Source organism: Squalius cephalus, assembly GCF_949319135.1.
Source record: "Squalius cephalus genome assembly, chromosome: 25".
NCBI classification, from domain to species: Eukaryota; Metazoa; Chordata; class Actinopteri; order Cypriniformes; family Leuciscidae; genus Squalius; species Squalius cephalus.
Genome location: NC_137146.1, coordinates 2740292 through 2760682, shown reverse-complemented (window position 1 = coordinate 2760682; position 20391 = coordinate 2740292). Strand labels below are relative to the sequence as shown.

Sequence of the window (20391 nt, the reverse complement as noted above, 5' to 3'; positions counted from 1 at the left end):
TAATAGTGTCAGTGCAGTCAAATCAATAATATTGTTGAATATTAAGTGTCCCCAACAAAGCAATGTGTCAAATCGTGCAAAATCATTTTGTCTATTGATTGGCTTCTGCTCTTCACAAATGTTTCTCATCCACTTTGAGAAGTCTGATAAAACTAGATCAATTCAGTTCAGTTTCTATATAGAGCCCTAAATGATTGTCAGGCGCTTCATTTGTAAATCCTTTTAGATCAGGGGTCTCCAGCTCTGCTAATTTTCCGAGTAACCCTGAAGACCTTGATTAGCAAAACTGAACATGCTTCTGAAACAGAAGACTGCATCCTAGTGTAATGGACGTAGGCCAGTAAGAGCTGAGCGTGTAAACCTCACTCCCCTGGCTTCAAAAGGAGCCCTAGCGACTGACGCTAGTGGCTGCGGTCTTTAGCGTCCTTGTTAGCGGCTCTGCCTCCCATGTCGGAGATGTCGGTTCGAGTCCCTCTTGTAGCGGGTCGACTAAGACTGGTTACATTTGGTGCCGTGACCTGGATGTGAGTGAGGTTTACAGTGGAGTGTAACCGATGTAGGCCAGTAAGGGCTGTGCGTGTAAACCTCACTCGCCTGGCTTTAAAAGACATGCTAGTGGCTGCGGTCTTTAGCGTCATTGTTAGCACGCCCGCCTCCCATGCCGGAGACATCCCGCTTAGAGCAGGTTGAGTATGACCGGTTAGATTTGGTGCCGTGACCCGTAAATTAGTAAGGTTTAGGGGTTGAGTGTAATGGACGTTAGCCAGTTATAAACCTCACTCCCCTGGCCTCAAGAGGCATGCTAGTGGCTGCAGTCATTAGCATCCTTGTCCCAAGCCGGACACCCCAGTTCAAATCCCACTCTGAGCTGGTCAAATAGGACCAGTTACACTAGTAAGGCTGCATATCTTGAATGCCAAGTCATCAACCTCCGCTGAAGGATGTCTTAATTTGAAGAATCCTTGGAATACTGCCTTCGTTTGCGTCCTTTATTCGGCTCATGAAAGATGCATCAATCACAATCCTTTTGTGGTCTTAAAGGGATACTCCACTTTTTTTGGAAATAGGCTCATTTTACAACTCCCCCAGAGTTAAACAGTTGCGTTTTACCGTTTTTGAATCCATTCAGCCGAGTTTCTGATATTTAGAAGAATATCAGTAACCAGACAGTTTCTGGACTCATTGACTTCCATAGTAGGAAAAAAAATATACTATGGAAGTCAATGAGACCAGAAACTGTCGGCTGAATGGATTCGAAAACGGTAAAACTCAACTGTTTAACTCTGGGGGAGTTGTAAAATGAGCCTATTTCCAAAAAAAGTGGAGTATCCCTTTAAATCACACACAATCAGGGCTTGACATTAACACCCGCCAAATGCGGGTGGATTTTGCTCGTGGCGGGTAACATAGTCACTCCAACTAGCCACTTTGGCAGGTTGAATAATTGTAGTCTTTTCAAAAGGCATCTGAAATAAGTGTGACACTACAACCCCCGTGAGTATTAGGGGTGTCAACGAATATTCTAAATTCGAATAGTTTTAAAAAACAGAATTTCGAAGGTGAAAATGAATATTCGAATGTGGAAAAACGCCCGTGGTAGCAGAGGCACGGCTGTCTGCTTTGCGAGTGGGCGCGCTGCCTGAGGGATCAGGGACAGGTAACAGGAAGAAGCGTTGACACATTAAACAGAAACATTACTAAAGTGTAGGCTACTGTACTGACTGAATAGATATTGCATGAATAAGGTAGGTTAGATACAGCAGTTTCATGCACTGCAGGCTTCCACTGGTTTGATTATTTACCGTTTCATGTCAAGGAAAAGTTCCGTTTACCACAGCACAGCTCGCTCGGAGCGTTCAATGTAGGTTCTATATACTGTAAAACTTCAATTAATGTTAATAATATTTGTTTCAATCACTGAATGAAGCCTGCTATATAAGTCGCGACCTTAAATTGCTTGCACAAAACTCTTGATCAGCACTCAACATTTGCGTATTGTTGTTGTTCCTTTAAAGCGTTATGTGCAGAGAGCGTGACGCCTCATTCGCGCCGCAAGACCTCCTTTACATTGAAATCACTCGCGCCTGAAGCCGCTTGTCCACCAGCGTCCGATCAATGTTTGTTCCGACGCGACGCCTGTGACGTTTTTGCTGCTTGGGGGCGGGGTTTGTGGGCTGGACATTGTACGGACATCATTTGTGAAGTTTTGGAGGGATAATTTCTGTATAAGGGTGTTTCTGCAACTACGGGCACTTTTAAGTCCCAGGAGTGAAATTTTAGATTTATGTTAAAATTTGTCATTTGATGTTTCATAAATATAAACGTAGTGACAATACACACCTTGACATAAAAAATAATTAATAAATAATATGATTTAATGTAAAATTATGAAGCATTTATAGGTCCAAACACCATTTTTGCTCATGTCCCACACCCGTGGTTTCAATGTTGAGATACTTAAAATTAGCTAATTCTTTTACAATATGACATTATTTCAAATGGAATTGTTTAATATACAGATTCATTTACAGCATCTTAAAATTCTTTGTATTATTTACTGATCATTTTTATGATTTTTTTAACTAAATGTACCTGTCCCACACTTTTGAGTCCTTACCGCAACAATGAAAAAAAGCTTTTATTATGAAATTGTATCGAACACAAACAAGTCTAGTTTCTATGGAAACAGAAATGATCACTTGAGCACATTGCTGACAGACTGGGCCACCATACTACCTCACTCACAAGATACCAAAAAAATAAGGTAAACATCATCTTTTCTGCTCTAGTATTTATTGTGCGTCCTTACCATTCAGCTTAATAATTGTGTATTTTTGAACTACATTTTAAAAATAAATGTATATTATTGTTGAATTCATGTATATTAAGATGCTTAGTCAAAACTAATGTGGTAGGCCTTGCTAGCTGCCAATTAGCTAAAATATTAGCAAAAATGTCATTTCCGCAACATGTCTTTACCGCAGCAAATTTAGGTGTTGCGGTAAAGACCTTGTGTTGCGGTAGAGACAAATTCAAGGTTTACTGTATATTAAATGACAAATATTCAGTATATTATTAGTAAGTATATATTAGTATATATATATTAGTATATATATAAACATGCAATTTTTTACATAAAAAAAATGATTTTGTCCTTACCGCCACAAGATGTCATTACCGCAGCACTGCTCTATTTTCATTTTTTTCACATTTTCATTTGCAAAAAAATATTTTTACACTTAAGTTGAGATGATTAACACATTGAAATTGCAACATCTGTCATAAAAAGTGAATTATGTTATCTTTTGTGTGTATGGAAACAATTGACATCTAAGGTTACTGTAAATTTTTTACATGGCATAGAAAAAAACATGAAATTCCCTATTTTGTGTATAATTTTTTTTATATCAGTATTTACAAAACTGCATCAAATTTGAAAAAGCTATTTACATATATTCATTTTTTTATAGAAATTACTAAAGAAAAATGTATAAAATGAACGTTATTGTAACATTGCGGTAAGGACACTTTTTAAGAAGATGACCCGAAAAACATAAAAAATAAACATGTTCCAGGTTAAAATCTTAACGACTACATTCTATTTTGTGTACATTTTTATATGTATTATAGACTGTGATGGTTAAAATTGAAATTCATAGAGGTTGATTTTTTAAAAATTGGTATAGTCAAAAGTGCCCGTAGTTGCAGAAACACCCATAAATACTTTTTTATCAAAAAAAATTCCTCCATTTTCACACCGGGAAAAATGTACTTTAAATATGAAACCATAGCAACGCCCATACACAAATTCTTGCCGCCGAGTTTCCATTGGCTGCTGCCCCGCGTTTTGACGCTGTCATTTGCATAAAGTATCCACCGAGATACTTTTTTGCAGCGCCGCTGTTGACCAAATCGACGCGACGCGACCCATCATGCTTTGCGGGGGCGTTTTTGCTGCTTTTGTTGGCTGTCACCGTTGTTGAGATTCATCGTCATTGTCACCGTCGTTGTTGAGAGTCAAACTGGTAAGTAATAAGTGAAGCTGGTAATGCTGAGTTGTTTAATCCTCCTCTGCTGAGATTATGAGAGATTGAATTTTATCTTCAGTTGATTTAATCTTCGGTGGCTGGAAGTCAGGTGTCGTTCTTGTGTTTCTGCTCATCACTTCTCATTCCTTCAGTGATTCTGCTTGTTAACAGCAGGTGTTCATCACTATTGCTCAATCATCACTATGGTCTTGATTGGTCTTGGTCTTAGTCTTGGTCTTGGAGTTCTGGTCTTAAAAACACCTCTGATATTGTCACATGTTTCAGCTGAGTCCAGCAATTTGCAACTGCAGAATCAATGGAAATGTTGAGGTTGCTTATGCAAAGTCACTGTGTGAATAGGTTGTTGTTAGAGTTCAGACTGTAGAGCTCAGAATCAGATCAGGACGATCGGTGGGAAGGAGAGTTTTGAAGACCGAGTGAGTCAATGGTGTATCTTAATCTGAAGAGTCTAGTTAGTCTTTCTGGCTCCTTTCAGGTTGTTAATTGATGATGCTGTTTTCATTCCTCAAAAAGGTGTTGAACATTTCCCGTCCTGACCTGAGATTGACAGCCAGCGAATCGTCAAGAAGCAGATGTGAGATGAAGACACTGTGGCTGACACTTCTCCTGAGTAAGTCTGTAAACTGACAGAAGTTTTTACTTAACCCTATATTTGCTTAGAGGACACACACATACACTACAGGTCAAACGTTTGGATAATTCAGATAAAAAAAAAAAAAAAAAAAAAAAAAGGCTTACCAAGGCTTCCATTTGATCAAAATGTAAATTGAAAAACTGTAAATTGTGAATTTTTTTCCATTGTAATATCCATTGAAAACAGTTGTGCTGCTTCATATTCTGGAATGAAAAAAAAAAATGTAGCAGCACAAGTCTTCTTTCAAAAACATTAAAAAAATATTAATTATTCCAAATGTATTTGACCGGTTGTGTATGTATAACACTTTTTTTTTGCGGTATTTAAATATCAAAATGATGTCTTGCATGTTTCTGATGACTTTTGCAAGGTTCCAAGTACATTTATTATTTTATAATCATGTTGGACAGTTGTGCAACAGTTCTTCTTTTAATCCACTTTCATAGTTTGCATTTACAACCTCAAAAGCTTCCTGGAAAAACTCCCTGGCTTGCCTAAAGTTTGCATAACCAAGCCTAAATGATGAGCAATATTCCTTATATTTGCATTGTTCTCACAGTAGCATGCATAAATGGTGAACCATTAACAGTTTTGTAAGCTTGAAATGTGCTTTGTTGCAACTGTCTAGTGCAGTAAGCAACATTAAATTTTATTGAAGATATGATCCATGAAGTGTTTCTAGATATTTTACCTGGATGCTAAGACAAACTTGCTTAACCCTCTGGTGCTCTTCAGTCACTTTTGGCAGAAAAAAAAAATACTTTTGATTTTTAAACAAAATGTATGTCATCAATATGATATGACACTTTGTGATTTTTGCTATGTAAACACAATTGTGGCATTATTTGAAAAGGTTAAATGGTCTTAAAAAAATATCCACACTTGTACTCCTAATGGTCACAAATAGGCGCAATAGAAATAAATGGGAAATACGAAAATACAGTGAATTTTAGAGGGGTACAATCTACAAATCTGCAAATGCAGGAAAAAAAAAGCACACATTAATGAAGGGGTTAATTGAAAAAGATATTAGACAAAATGTATGGGTTAATTAATTGTGTTTTAAAAATTGTGTAAACATGTATAATAATTATTGCCTTAAAATTAGTATTGTTTTTGTGGATTGTGAATGGGGATCGTTTTGACAATGTTGTCTATACATGAAAAACTTTTCTGTTTTTAGTATATCGCTGTCATGTAAACATGTCCCAAATTTAGCTGATATTTTAGTTCATCATTTAGTACGTTACCATCACGTGGAAACACTGTCCACAATTGAATCAACCAAAGAGTTCTTTTGAGTACAGCTAACAATAACACAAACAAACATTTTAAATATAGCTTTTCTTTACATGTGAAGTGTTACCGACCAAACGATGGTTCTAGTTACATCCATGGTACTTCTATATTGTGTAATGGTTGTTTTTATATTAAAGCAATTTACATACATACACCAGATTACATAAAATCTTGTCAATGGCGAGGGAAAGTTAAAAAGTTACTTTTGAGGTGTTCAGACACTTTTGACTGGGAGGAGTTTGAGTGTGATCCCAAACTGAGGAGCACCAGAGGGTTCAGAGAAGTATTATTTTTGAGGTGTATGCAAATGTTATGACAGCTTGTTTATCAATTGATTACATTCAGGCTCAGTCATATGGGCAGAGGAGGATTATTTTTTTATTTCTCCCGATGCCACATGGAATGGGACCGGACTCGATCAGTCCAATACCACATTGAATGGGACCGGACTCGATCAGTCCAATTCCACATTGAATGAGACCGGACTCCATCAGTCCAATGCCACATTGAATGACACCGGATTCAATCAGAATAATACCAAATGGGACGAGGCCAGGAACCACTGTCAGGCCTGTTTCAAAGAGCTGGCCACCATCACCAGTAGAAATGTCCACCTCATCGTGCAGAACCTCTCTTTGGACTACTGGACTGGGCTCCGCAGGAGCTTCAATGGCACCATCCCATGGTCCAGATGGTCCAATGGGGATCCTGTTACATATCAGAATTGGTACCCTGGTCATCCTCTGCCAAATAAAGTTAAGAAAATGATTCCTAAATGTTTTTCAACTACACAAAGTCCACTGAGCACCACTATAACTGCTACGACGTCTACTCCAGTGACCTCAACAGAAACCTCAACACAAACCTCAACAGAAACCTCAACACCAACCTCAACACAAACCTCAACACCAACCTCAACACAAACCTCAACACAAACCTCAACACAAACCTCAACACAAACCTCAACACAAACCTCAACAGTAACTTCTCCGGCAACCTCTACACAGAATTTCACTAACAACACATATATATGTCCTGTTCTTAATGAAATCCTTGAATGCTTCAATGCAACAGATATGACATATGATGAGCTTGAACATAAAGTGCAAGAGTACTTTGGGTTCACCCCTAAGACCACAACATATAGCACCACCCTGAATCCCACAACGCAAAGCACCACCCCGAATCCCACAACGCAAAGCACCACCCCGAATGCCACAACATTTAGCACCATCTTTACAACAACTGGTTCTGGGACAATGAACACCACGATAAATAGCACCACGACAGAGAGCACCACGACAGAGAGCACCACGACAGAGAGCACCACAACCAGCAACTGCGTCTTCGAACCCGAGCCAGATCCTGAAGTGTACATCGAGGATGCTTGTGTGGTCCTGCTCAGCTTTGGCATGTGGAAGGAAAAAAATTGCAACGAAACTCTACCCTTCATCTGTTATGATGGTAAGGACTTTGTTTTAGGCCCTGTTTACACCTGGTATAAAGATGTGTTTTAGTCGATCGGATCTCAAGACGAGGGAGACACATTTCTGTTTACACCTGGGGCCCTATCTTACACCCAGCGCAATTGACTTTGTACATTGACGCATGTATCATTCCTATTTTCCACCCGACGCACAGCGGACTTTTCCCTCCACAGATGCACGTCGGTAAATTAGGGAATGAACTTGTGTTCCCGGGGGCGGTTCAGCGAAAAGAGGAGGCGTGTTCTGGCGCAAATGTTCCCTGGTGCTATTTTGCAGTTTCAGAAAACAATTCCGCCACAGACCAGGAGAAACCTCGTCTAAAGTCAGCGGCGCGTTTTCAGATGCTATTTTAAGGGCGCATGCTTGGCCATAATGTAGCGTGTGCACAACGCGCATACACTTTGCTTCTCTCATCTACACACAGACGCAGCAGTTCTCATTTTTGTAAACCATACATTATTACAAGTAAAAACATTCTACACGAGGAAAATCATTGTGGTGTCCATGAAGATGTGAAAAAATAGGCATGAATCTAGCTTACACATTTACCCAAATTATTATACGTCTGTTTAACCGAAGCTAATTTGGTGGGTTTCTCCATCCTCATACAATGTCACTTCTCTGTGTTTTACGGCCCTGACGAGAACGTCGGTCTCCTCGGCTGTGAACCGCTCCTGGCAAATCCGCCGTTATAATAGCAATCCGCCATGGAACAAGCGCGCCTGCTCTTAAATGGAATGTGAAATGTCGCTCTGATTGGTTTATTTCACGTTACGCCCAAACCACACCAATGAATAATGAAGCTACTTCAGACCAACCCATTTTAGATTTGCGTCGGGCGCAAGAGTCATTTATCCCGCCGGTATAATAGCAACAGCACCCGAGATCTGCCCACAAAGTTACTTGCGTTTCGCGTTTGATACTTGCATTTCAGATCGTTAAAATAGGGCCCCTGGTGTTTAAATCTGTCTCTTTTGTCCACTTTCAACCACTTCTGTCCTGATTTCTTCAAGGGGAGGGTCTATCGGTGGGTAAATGTGTAGGCTTTTGCAGATATTTTGATCTAATGGACGAAATGAGCTCACGCAATTAAAATATGAATGCGCATGATGACGGAAACGCACGGCATCAGCTTTAGTTTCTGCTCTGAAGCCGCAAGACCAGCCGAGCGCTGTGAGTGTGTGTTAGAAAACAGGAATGGTGAGAGAACATTGTGCTTGGTACGTTTTTCCCCTTTAAACCAAACTTGGGTCTTCAACCGACAGTTTTGATCCCGTCTGGCTAGCACACTTCCCATAATGTTTACACATTAGATCAGTAGATGGAGAGAAGGCGGTCTTTTGTGGCGGTCCGAACGCATTCGATCACATGAGCGTTCACACTACGAAAGCAGTCCGGTCGAATGTGTTTTACGCGACCTCTGGAAGTGGTTGAAAGTGGACAAGCTCATAACATTTTACACCTGTATTAGTATGTGAATGTGAATGAATGAGACATTTATATTGCGCTTTCATATGTACTGTACACCCAAAGCGCTTTACAATCATACCAGGGGATATTTAGCGTCGTCCACTTGTGATCAGATCAACAAAAACACATCTTAATGCCAGGTGTAAACAGGGCATTTAGCACAGCATCATATTATTAGATTTATAATGTTGATGCTCTTACTCTCTTAAAATAAAGGTCCCAAAAGGGGGTTTTCATGGTGATGCCATAGAGCAGGGGTTCCCAAACTTTTTCCCAAACCAGTCCAGGACCCGCCTAGACAAGTATAAGCTAATCCATCTCAAGACCCGCCAAAATATGACAGAAGATAATAATTATATTTTAATTATAAGCACAACTACAAGATTTCAACACTAATCAATGTAATAAATTCTTAATTTACAGACATTAAAGAGTATGTAAAATATGTACATAAAAAATGTAAACAGCACAGGGATTGGAGTGAATGAGTTTCTTCTCATTATTAAGACCCTGAAACCGTCGTCATGCACTTCACTTTGAAACACACCGCGCATATATTTATATAATTAATCACAGCCTTTGCCATTCAGAAAAATCGCACTAAGCAATATCGTGATTATTTAATGTTGATATATCGTGTAGACTTGCGCGACCCACAGTTTTAAAACCCTTAAAAAAACATTTTGAAAGTTTAAGAACTTTTTGAAAATCTGAGAAACCTTTATCGACTAAAAGGAAAGGTTTAATGGATGTTAAATGTTCTTCGTGGAACCATCAATGCCAATAAAGCAACAAGACTATCTATATAGAACCTTAAAGGCTTCTGTTAGGCTCTTGAATGTATAGACACTTTTAGGAGTTCCATTATGGGATTATTCTAAGGATTTAGTTTAAAACAATTTTTTTTTGTTTAAATTCATTTTTATGAATTAAACAGCTTGTTTTTATTTAGTCTAGAACCCAAGGGTTTTATATAGAACCTTTTTTTTTTTAAGACTGACACTTAAAAATAAAATAATGGTTCTATATTTGCATCGATGGTTCCATGAAGAATAATGGAACCTTTTCATTGCACAAAAGGTTTGTTGGATTATTAAAATGACAAAAATGGTAATTTTAAGAATTGTTTACTGAAAGGTTCTTTGGGGAACCAAAAATGGTTATTCTATGGCATCAAACCTCCTTTGGTAACCTTTTATTTTAAGAGTGCAGACAACTTGTACATTTCTGCTGACATTGTTGCACTTATCTGTCCGTAGTCCGCTTTTTTGGGCAAATAGACATTTCCAATGTGACCACACATGAGGGCAATCTGAGCTGGAGTAATCCACCTGGGAACATCACTCACTACAGAGTGGAAATCACTGGGAACTGGAGTAATCCACCTGGGAACATCACTGGGAACCAGACAAAACAGACATCCAATGAGACTGCCCTGTATAAACAACTACAGGGTCTGACTCCAGGAAATCTGTACAAGGTTCAGGTGTTTCCAGTGAAATGTGGCAGGGATCTCAATCCACAGAACATCTCCTTCTACACCAGTGAGTAGACTCAGACTTCAGTGTGCACAAGCTTTCAAAGTAGAGCACAATAATGTACAGTCAATCACCATGAGTTTATGTTGTGATAATAACCAACTGACTCTACATTATCTCGCTTATTGTTACTCGTACAATAAATAATTGCATGGACGTGACATATTGATTTAAGTTTAAATTGTTTTATAATTATACTTGCAATCATCAAGAAAATAGTCCATTACAACATACAAAACAATCAAGTAATATTAAAGGGGTCATGAACTAGCTTTTAAAAAGTTTTTAATATTGTTGTCTGAGGTCAACTTATGACGTTCGCTTGGTTTTTACATTCAAAAACATCTAAATGAATAAGTAATAGGCTATTTTCTACCCTGGTTTTGAGCCTTGCTCTTGAAACGCTCGGTTTTATGGGCGTGCCGCATCGAAAAATTGGAAGTAAACGGCCACTGCTATGATTGGATAACAGTTTTGCATATTATAATGAGTTTCATGTAATGCGCGAATCGGTGGGCGGGGCTAAACCAGCAGTGTTGAAGTAGGCGTTGATCTTCTTCTGTGGAGGCGGGGTTTGATACCCTTTGACCTCATAGATCTCCACTTTGAAGAACCTGTCGTTCACTGTGCCTGGTGTCAATAAAAGCTTTTATTGGACTAACAAGGAAGTTTTCAGTTCTGAAACTTACAGGATATTCTTATAGTATGATGACCTCATATATCAAAAGCTCAAGGAAAATTAGATTTCTCAGTTCATCACCCCTTTAATACTCAAATCCTTTTGGTATTTTCACCATAATAACTGCAACATGGTTTGTTTGTAAAATTGACCAATCAGAATCAAGTATTCCAGACAGCTGTATAATAAGGTGCAAATTGTATGACTGTTGTAAGATCTGGTATGTTTATCTGAAGTTATTACATTTTACTTATTCTTATTTAAAGTGCCCCTATTATGCGGGTTTAATTTTGTTTCGGAGCCTCCTACAATAGGTTTACATGCATAAAGTAGATGCTGTTCGCGGCCAGCCAATGAAAACCATTATGCAAATTGGTTCCAAACCTCATGCAGGAAGTAAGACCGGAATCAGCGACGACTCGTTTCAGACATTTCAGAATTGCTTCTTTCTTTTGGGAGACAATAATCTTTGAAATTGTGCAGACCTTTTACATTCACAAAGCTCTATCACACACTACATGATAATAGGTAATATCCGAGAAAGCATGATGGGGCACTTTAACACATCTGCATATCATTCTGTAGATCTGTGCAGTGGCTTGTTTCTAATCAACACATTTAACAACAATCAATTTCTTCATTTTCAACATGGTGACTAATGAGTGAATGAATGCTGTTCCTCTTTCAGAGCCGTCTGGTGTTCAAGACCTGACAGTAGTGAATGTGACAACTGTTACTGTCAGCCTCAAGTGGAGTAAACCAGAAGGAGACTGTGACTTCTATTTAGTACATGTCACAAACATGTTGGGTTATTCAATAAAAAATCAAAAGTGTGAAAGTGAAGAATGCAATATTACAGGTCTAACTCCAGGAACCGAGTATGTGTTCACAGTTACAGCTGTAGTGAATGAGAATACTGAAGGTGTGCCAGCGAACGTTTCTGATTACACCAGTAAGTGCAGAACCATTCATGCTTCACTGTATCATGAAAGAACATCATTATCTATGTTTCCAGCTGCAAATTTAACTTTATTATGTGCAAAATTATAATAGTGCATAAAACATTTGCAAATTTGGCATTTCAGAACCATCAAACCAATAGTCGAGTTGACCATTTATCCAATCACATTCTCTTTTGAGTTGTATGTTGTGCATTGCAGATTTATTCAGTAAATGTGTTAACATCTTTCTTCTAATTAGATATTAGCGCATAATGTTTTTAATGAGAATTTCTTTTAAATTAATGCACATCTTGTCATTTCCACCAAGCCTTTTTTCATGTGATAACCTAAAATTAGCATAAGACAGGTGGATGAAAACATAGCTATTGTCAAAGTAACAAGCATTCCTGTGACCAGAGCTTTTCTAAAGCAGTTCAACGAACTGATGTCGACTAAAGCTACATGTTTTTGCTAGACTAACTGCTTTTTTTATATTTATTTTTCAGTACCTTCAGTTGTCTTAAACTTAACGTCAGCAAACGATGCCAGCACAGTCATAACAGCCAGTTGGGAATATGATGGTACACATTCAGGTTACAGATATTGTATTTATAATAGCGGTGACTGTACCAGCTGCAGCTCTGCAACAGGCTGCAACACTACAACAGAAAAGAAAATACGAGTGGAGAATAAAACAGACGGCACTATGTATTGCCTGTGTGTGGCAGTATTGACAAAGAATAACAACCTATCAGGAGAAATGGTTGGAATTTCAGCATACACAAGTGAGTCTCATGCTCAGTTATTACATTAAGCCATTTCATGCATATAAATTATAATAGACACTAATGCTAAGCTCATTTGTTAAAGTTGAATGTGAGTTGACTGTCAAACAACTATGGAAACTATTTCCACTATGGAATAAAAATTAAAAAAGGAATTGAAATTTTTATCTTACAATTCAGAATTTGTTTCTTGCCATTTTTAGTATATTTTGCACAATTCAGATATTTTATCGCAATTGAAGTTTGGACTTTATAACTCACAGATGGGGGTTTTAATTTCACACTTCTGAGGGGAAAGAAAAATGAGAATTGTTAGATAGGCCTATAAACTAACAATTTCAAAAGGTAGTTGCAACTTTCATTTCACAATTCTGACTTTATTTCTCACAATTGCAAGTTTATATCCTGCAATTCAGTTTTTATAACTCGCAGTTGGGATATTAAATTAAAAAAGTTCATTGCGACACAATTTTCTTCAGAATTGTGAGATAGTCGCAATTACCTTTTTTTAATTTTGAGTTATCTTTCTATCAGTTCTGATTTTATTTCTTGCAATTTTGAGTTTACTGTATATCTCACACTATAATTTTTTTTTTCCCAGGAATATACCAAAATGTATTTGAAATACATTTATTTTATGTCAAGTATACAAATACATTTACATATTTTTGTACTTAATATAAATACCCTGCAGTTGTACTTTTAGTGAACTAAATTGGTATACTTTAAGTCTATTAAATTGGAACAACTAATTTTGTACTGAATGCACTTTAGTTTTCCTAAAGTGAATATTGCAAGCATACTTTAGGGACGCTTTAAATATCTTGCATTTAAAGACTGATATTATACAAAGATCACACAATCATTACTTTAAAACACATTGTAGGCTTAATATGAATAAATGTGCATTGTGCAATAAAGAAGTACTCCAAAAACGGTTTAAAAATAATATTTATATCAGTAAATCTCAAGCGATATTTTAATAAATTTGTAGTATACTTAGTATTAAATAAATGTATTTTAAATACATTTTGGTACTGGTTTTTTGTCCACTAGGGATTGCAAGCAAAAAACGAATGTGAAACGAATTCTGTGGCTGAAACAAGTTTCCATAAACAACCAAATGAGTTTTTTGTGTTTTAAGTTTCAAATGAGTTTCAAGGAAGTTTTAGAAGTGAAAAATATTGTGTTGTCCAAATGACTGCTTAGATTGTTTTTCATGCCTGCATAACATTTCCTAAACTACCCGTTTCTTCTCTATTTTTCTTGCAGAGCCGAAAACCGTAAACCTCTCTTCGGTTGTCACCAGCACAACCATGACCGCCAGCTGGACAATAGACGGGAACTTTGAAAAATTCAATGTGACGATTGAAACAAATTATATAGCAAATTTTACACCGATTACTATCACTACTACAGACAAAAGTTACACTTTCAAAGGCCTGAAGGCAGGAGTGCTGTACAAAGTTTCAGTTGTCACTCTTAATGGTCATCTGTCAAGTGAAGCTGCTCCAGTGTTAAATTACACCAGTGAGTAATTATTGCATTGCGATTACTATTTTTCAGACTATTTATCCACTTGATGCAAATTACTGTAGTCATCAGCTTGTCCTTTCAGCTGTATAACATCTCACAAATCAATTCACAGAACCTACTGAGCCCGGGCCGGCAACGGCCACTTCTTACAATACCACCATACATCTAACCTGGGAAGTTCCAAAAGATTCAGAGGGGGCCGTGATTAACTATAATGTGAAATGTGAATCTACTTTTTGGAAGGATTCAGAAGGACCTCATACAAGAAATACAACCTCTACAAACACCATCTTTTCTGGTTTAAAATCAGGAACAAGATATAAGTGTGGAGTCAGTGTTATGGCGGGCAATTTGATAAGTGATCCAGCCATTGCTGATGCAGACACAGGTAAAGAGACGACGTTTTGTTTGTTTATGAAGCAACCGTTCGGCTTTGTTATTGATGTCTATTGCGTTTCATGATTATGATATTCTAACATGTTATTAAAATGATGTGCTTTGTTGAGCTGAGAGTATTTTTGCAGACAGATTGCATATTTCTTTGGTGTTTAAAACTATGTTTATTTCCAGAGCCTGTGAAGGAGACACTGATCCTCACAATGTTGTGTTCCTCTCAAACGTCACTTCATTGTGAAAATAATGCAACTTCGAAGGAACTTTTCGACAAGGTGAAGAGTTTCTCAATGACTGTCAGTCTTGTTCTTTGACAAAGCAACTTTACAGTAACATAATGATCATGGAAGAAATGTACACAAGAAAATACATGATCAACCTGATCATCCCTGCCCAACAGTTAGATTTAGATTAATGTTATGAAAATAAATACCTTTGCACTATTGATTAGAAAAGATTTTTTATCTTGAAGGCTCATTTTAAAAAAGAAACATTTAAAAACAACTTAACGCAAATGACTAAAATCAGCTGGAAAAGTCAAGTGTAATCAACTAAAATTTCCATTCTGTCTTTCAGCTGAATACAAATTTTACAGCAAAATTTGGTGAGGATGTCTACTGGAAGCTGAAGTGGGTGGAGAGGAAGGCGATCAATCCTTAAAGCAAAAACTAGGTTTGTAAAAACAGCTGGATATCCAACCAGTCACGTCGTTAATATTTCTTAACAAGATTACAAATTATCATGATTTATATTTAACTCTGACTCTTATTTCACAGAAACGGTGTCCTTTGAATCCCTATGATGTGCTCATATATATACTGTTAAAAAATAAATAAATCATGACAACGTTTTTACATTACATAACTCATTAAGAGCAATTTCAACTGTTTTTGTATGCTATACAAGATTTAACTCAGTTTAATATCATTTAAGTTGAAATGACTTGTACAGCCAATTTGATTATGCTTAAAAACTCAAGCCAGCAACTGAACGTAAGTTGACATGTTTCACAGTAATTAGGAGGAAAGTTTTGTGTTTTAGTGTGCAGTGCAAATCTGATTTTCTTTCTCTTGTTGTGCATTAGCAGACTAGCTTTAATCCAAAGCGACTGAGAAAAGAGGAACAAAAAGCAATTTGTCAAAGAGCCAACACTTTTGTCATATACAATGGCAGGTTTATTAGACATCTAGATGTGCTTGTGGGGAAATGTTTGGGTCCCTTAAGAGGAACACAGTTTATAAATCATACTTGTTTTTTGTTGTTGTTTTTTTTTTGAAAATGTAAAAATGCAGAAAGATTGTGTTAAGGGTTAGGGAATAAAATATATGGTTTGTATGGTATAAAAATCATTATGTCTATGGAAATACTCCATAAAACATGAAAACCCAACGTGTGTTTATATGTGTGTGTTGGTTTAAGGGTGTGGGATGGTGAAGAGCTCTTAATCTTCTTCAAAGATGTTCTCTGGCGTTTGAGCCTATTTTTTTGTTTTTTCTTGTCACAAAATGCAGACATACACTGTGAATAGTGCGGTGTGATGATATTTGCTATAGTTGAGGGAGCTATATATCATTCTTCTAACATTTACACATTTTTTTTGTCAAAAACATTTGCTAGCTTCATGTGAATTACAGTTTTAATTGTCATGATGGATTATTGTAAACTATTTTGGATGTTTTTGAGATTGGTTTCATTATAAATAAAGCTATTATTACACATGGATTTATTCACTTTATTCCATGTTATACAACTATAAGTTCTTTGTATAATTAGGCTACTTTCTTTCAGACTTTTTATATTCACTCACATCTCCAACCATAATCTCCCTAATCATTTTTTTACTCTGTGTTTTTGTCTTGTTTTGAGCAATTCTATATCGTAATGTCGATGCTGAATTCATTCCCAAACCAACACATAAACTAGTGAGGACCAAGAAACTTTACATCTTGATGTGTACACGTCTCATATCTGGTGCAACATGATCTGCCATAATTTGAACATGTCTAATACACTGGAAAGCAGAATGTCACCATCACAAATCTTGCTGTAATACAACACTTCCATCTTGTGGTCTGTTGCCGTAATGCCATGAGTAAACATTGACAGAAGACTCAGGCCACATTTACACATAGCCGGGTATTTAGAGAAACGAATATTTGGTTTTCCTTTACATGTACAAAAACAGTGCAGCGATAGCTCAAACACAGTGTTAAGAGAGATAATGGTCTTTCAGACAGCAGGCCTATATTCTCTACTTCCAATAAATAGGCATCTGTCACTTCAAAATACATGCTTTCACAATAGACATATAGTAGAACTACTCAAAAACACCCATAAAGCATTGAAACAGACTGTATTTCTTTAACATTTGGGCAGTAACAGCCCTGCAGACTTTTAATGCTCAAAGCCTGGTCAGAATTGTGTTCATTGATTTTAGTAGTGCTTTTAATACAATCCAACCCCACCTGCTGGTTAAAAAATTAGTGCACTTAGGGGTAAATCCCAATCTGATTTTATGGATTTATAATTTCTTGACAGATCGCAGTCAGCGAGTCAGATTTAATTCATGTACATCTTTTTCAAAAAAGACAAATACAGGGGCACCACAAGGGTGTGTCCTGTCGCCTATCTTATACACACTATATACAAATAGTTGTCAAGCTTCCTCTTCAGCTCACACTTATTTTAAATATGCTGACGATACAGCATTGGTTGGTTTTTTAAAGTCAGACAGTACTTCTGTGAGTAGTTTTCAGAGGGAATTACAGGGTTTCACTCAGTGGTGCTCAGAACATTTTCTAGAAATTAATGTTGAGAAAACAAAAGAAATGGTCATAAATTTTAGTAAAAATAGAATAACAGTTCCCCCTCTAAGATCAATGGAGAACTAGTGGAGAGGGTCTCAATGTATAAATACCTGGGAGTTGAAATTGATTCGAAATTAACTTTTAATGAATGTGCACTGAACAAAACTAAGAAAATGCACCAGCGGATGCACTTCCTTAGTAAGTTATATAACTTTAGATTAGAAAAACATATTCTTGCAATGTTTTATAAAAGCTTTCTTCAGAGTGTTCTGTCCTTTGGCCTTATCTGTGTGTTTGGTAACATGCATGTTAAGTACCAAATGAAAATGCTGCGTATGATCAAGATGGCCAGCAGAATCATTGGAATTGACCAGGTGTCGGCAGCTCAGTTGTACAATGAACTCATTTTAAAAAAGACTGACCAAATCCTCAATGACCCTACTCACCCTCTACACCATAAATTCAAGAGAAGTAATAGGTCAACTGGTAGAATTTTACAAAATAGAATTAGAACCGAAAGGTACAATAAATCTTTTGTCCCTACGGCAATCAGATTTTTATAATGACCAATTTTATAATGACCATTATAATGACGATAATGACCACATCGTGTTTTTAGATAATTGATAGTATTAGACATTTTTAATGTCAAATGTCGGACTGTGTTTGTTACAATTTACAATTTGTGCTTTTTTATGTGTTGTTCTTGTTTTTGTCTGATGATGTATGTTGTGACAAGGGTGCGTATAATGAATGACCACATGAATTTCCCCTTGTGGGATAATAAAGTTTACCTTGACCTTGACCTTGGTGCAGACGAGCAGCATTTGCAAATCATCTATGGTCTTTTGTCTTCACCGATAACTGATTCATGAAATTAATTATAGCAATTGAGAATACAATACATTTTGTTACTCAATATTCACCCGAAATGCACTAATTAAAATTTTAGTAATATCTCATGGTGGTTTCTAGTCATTTAAATAAGACTCTGGTATATAGAAGACTTTAGCAAATGTCAGCCATTAAAATGAATTTGCATGTCAGAATATGCTGATTTCATGCATAAAGCAACATTGCAACAGCTTTGGAGATCGTAAACGTCCAGGAGACTTCATGTAGAAGCACAAACGGAAGAAACCAAACAAGATTAGCAGGGCATTAAACATTCATAACCAATAGTCAATGAGCACTGAATGCATGTGAAGAGAGAAAGTAACAGAGCCAGACCGTTTTACTGCTGAATCCCTTCTTTAATGGTCTCCATCACACACACATTGTGGACGAGGATACAGTAGATATTCACATACACAGAACGAGCCATATCTTACATTGAAACGTTTCCAGTTGTAACATGTTTTTTTTTCCACAGGTTCAAGTTTGCAGTTGAAGTATCGTTGAGTTTTGTTCAGAAACGGGCGAGTTCAAGCATACAGTAATCACGTTTGACTCCAGTTCGTCCACCTTAAATCTGAGATAAACAGTTCTGGTGATGAGCAAGCGTTCCCCTCACATCTTCATTCTCATCACTGAAGAAACACTGAATTATGAGGCTCGGAGAATCACAGACTTTTAGATGTTTATCAGTCAGTGAAGCAACCACAATAATAACAGAATAAGGAATCTTCTGGGGTCAATGCAAGTCTTTGTCTGAAGTCATTGCATTCAACTTAAAGGAAGAGTTCAGCCCAAAATTTATATTCTCATTCCAAACCTGTCAGACTTTCTGCTGTGAAATATTTGATGATGTTATAGGCCACAAATGCTGTCGACAGCTTAACTTACACTGATCCCAGATCATTCCATCATGGCATTATAAGACGAGTCTCATAGACGATGGAGAAAGCTCCTCTATGTGTCTTTTAAAATGAGTAAAAATCAAGCCCTATTTTTATTGCAGCCTTAATATCACACATCATTATTAGAAAAATCATCTCTGAGGTCTGAAGCCCATTTCTCCACATGAGAATAATCATGCTTTGGTAAATTATAATGATCACATACAATTCAAAATGATGACATGCTATGTCAAAAGTAATTTATGATATGAAGTCAAAATTGACAAAAAGTCATAATTATAAAAAATATATTTTTCAGACTTTCAAATTCAACTTCTTTTCAGAATTATGACTGTATTGCATTTTTTTTCTTCTTAATTCTGACTTTTTGTGACTTAGTATGTCATAAAGCATGTTTATTTCTTACGTGGTGTAGGCTAAATGGGCTTCCATACAGTGTTATCTTATGCTGTGTTCATTTCGTGTCATAACTATCATAATTACGAGATGACAACTCTTGAGAGCTTTTTACCTCCTCGGACTCAATTATTAATGGTCTAAATTATTCACGTTCATGGTGACATTCATATAGCCAAAATGGATCCATGTGCAGCTTTGATGTTGATCACGTCATCACAACATGAATTTTAAAGAACATGCCTAAATATACGCCTTTTTGTTTTTTAAACGTATTTATTCTGAATATTTCAGCAGTTTGTGTTTTGGTTTATGTAAACGTGATCTGCCTTCTCGTAAATTAAACTGAATACTGATCAAGTATGTAATAATTCTCAATGACTCACTCAACATGATAATTTTGTCAATTTATGGCTCTTATTAACAATTTAGTAGTCAATTTGCTAGCTTTATTGACATGCTGCTTTTGAGTAAGTTGACCTGAGAGAGATTAATATTAAATATGTCCACCAGAGATGATTTTTCCTTGAAGAAACATTTGCATTAGCTTGATCGAGTCTTCCAGTAGAGCGGGACGA

General features: G+C 36.8%; 1 protein-coding gene across 1 annotated transcript; it reads left to right on the top strand.

Moving 5' to 3' along the window:
* Positions 1-4410: 4410 nt before the first annotated feature.
* Positions 4411-16646, top strand: LOC307153350 (uncharacterized protein). Its single transcript, XM_079862755.1, has 11 exons — positions 4411-4465; positions 4563-4659; positions 6328-7446; positions 10199-10483; positions 11845-12108; positions 12604-12882; positions 14155-14412; positions 14531-14806; positions 14989-15086; positions 15388-15483; positions 15588-16646. The coding sequence occupies exons 2-10, from the start codon at positions 4629-4631 to the stop codon at positions 15469-15471; spliced, it is 2694 nt and encodes an 897-aa protein (XP_079718881.1). The 5' UTR covers positions 4411-4465; positions 4563-4628; the 3' UTR covers positions 15472-15483; positions 15588-16646.
* Positions 16647-20391: the final 3745 nt, after the last annotated feature.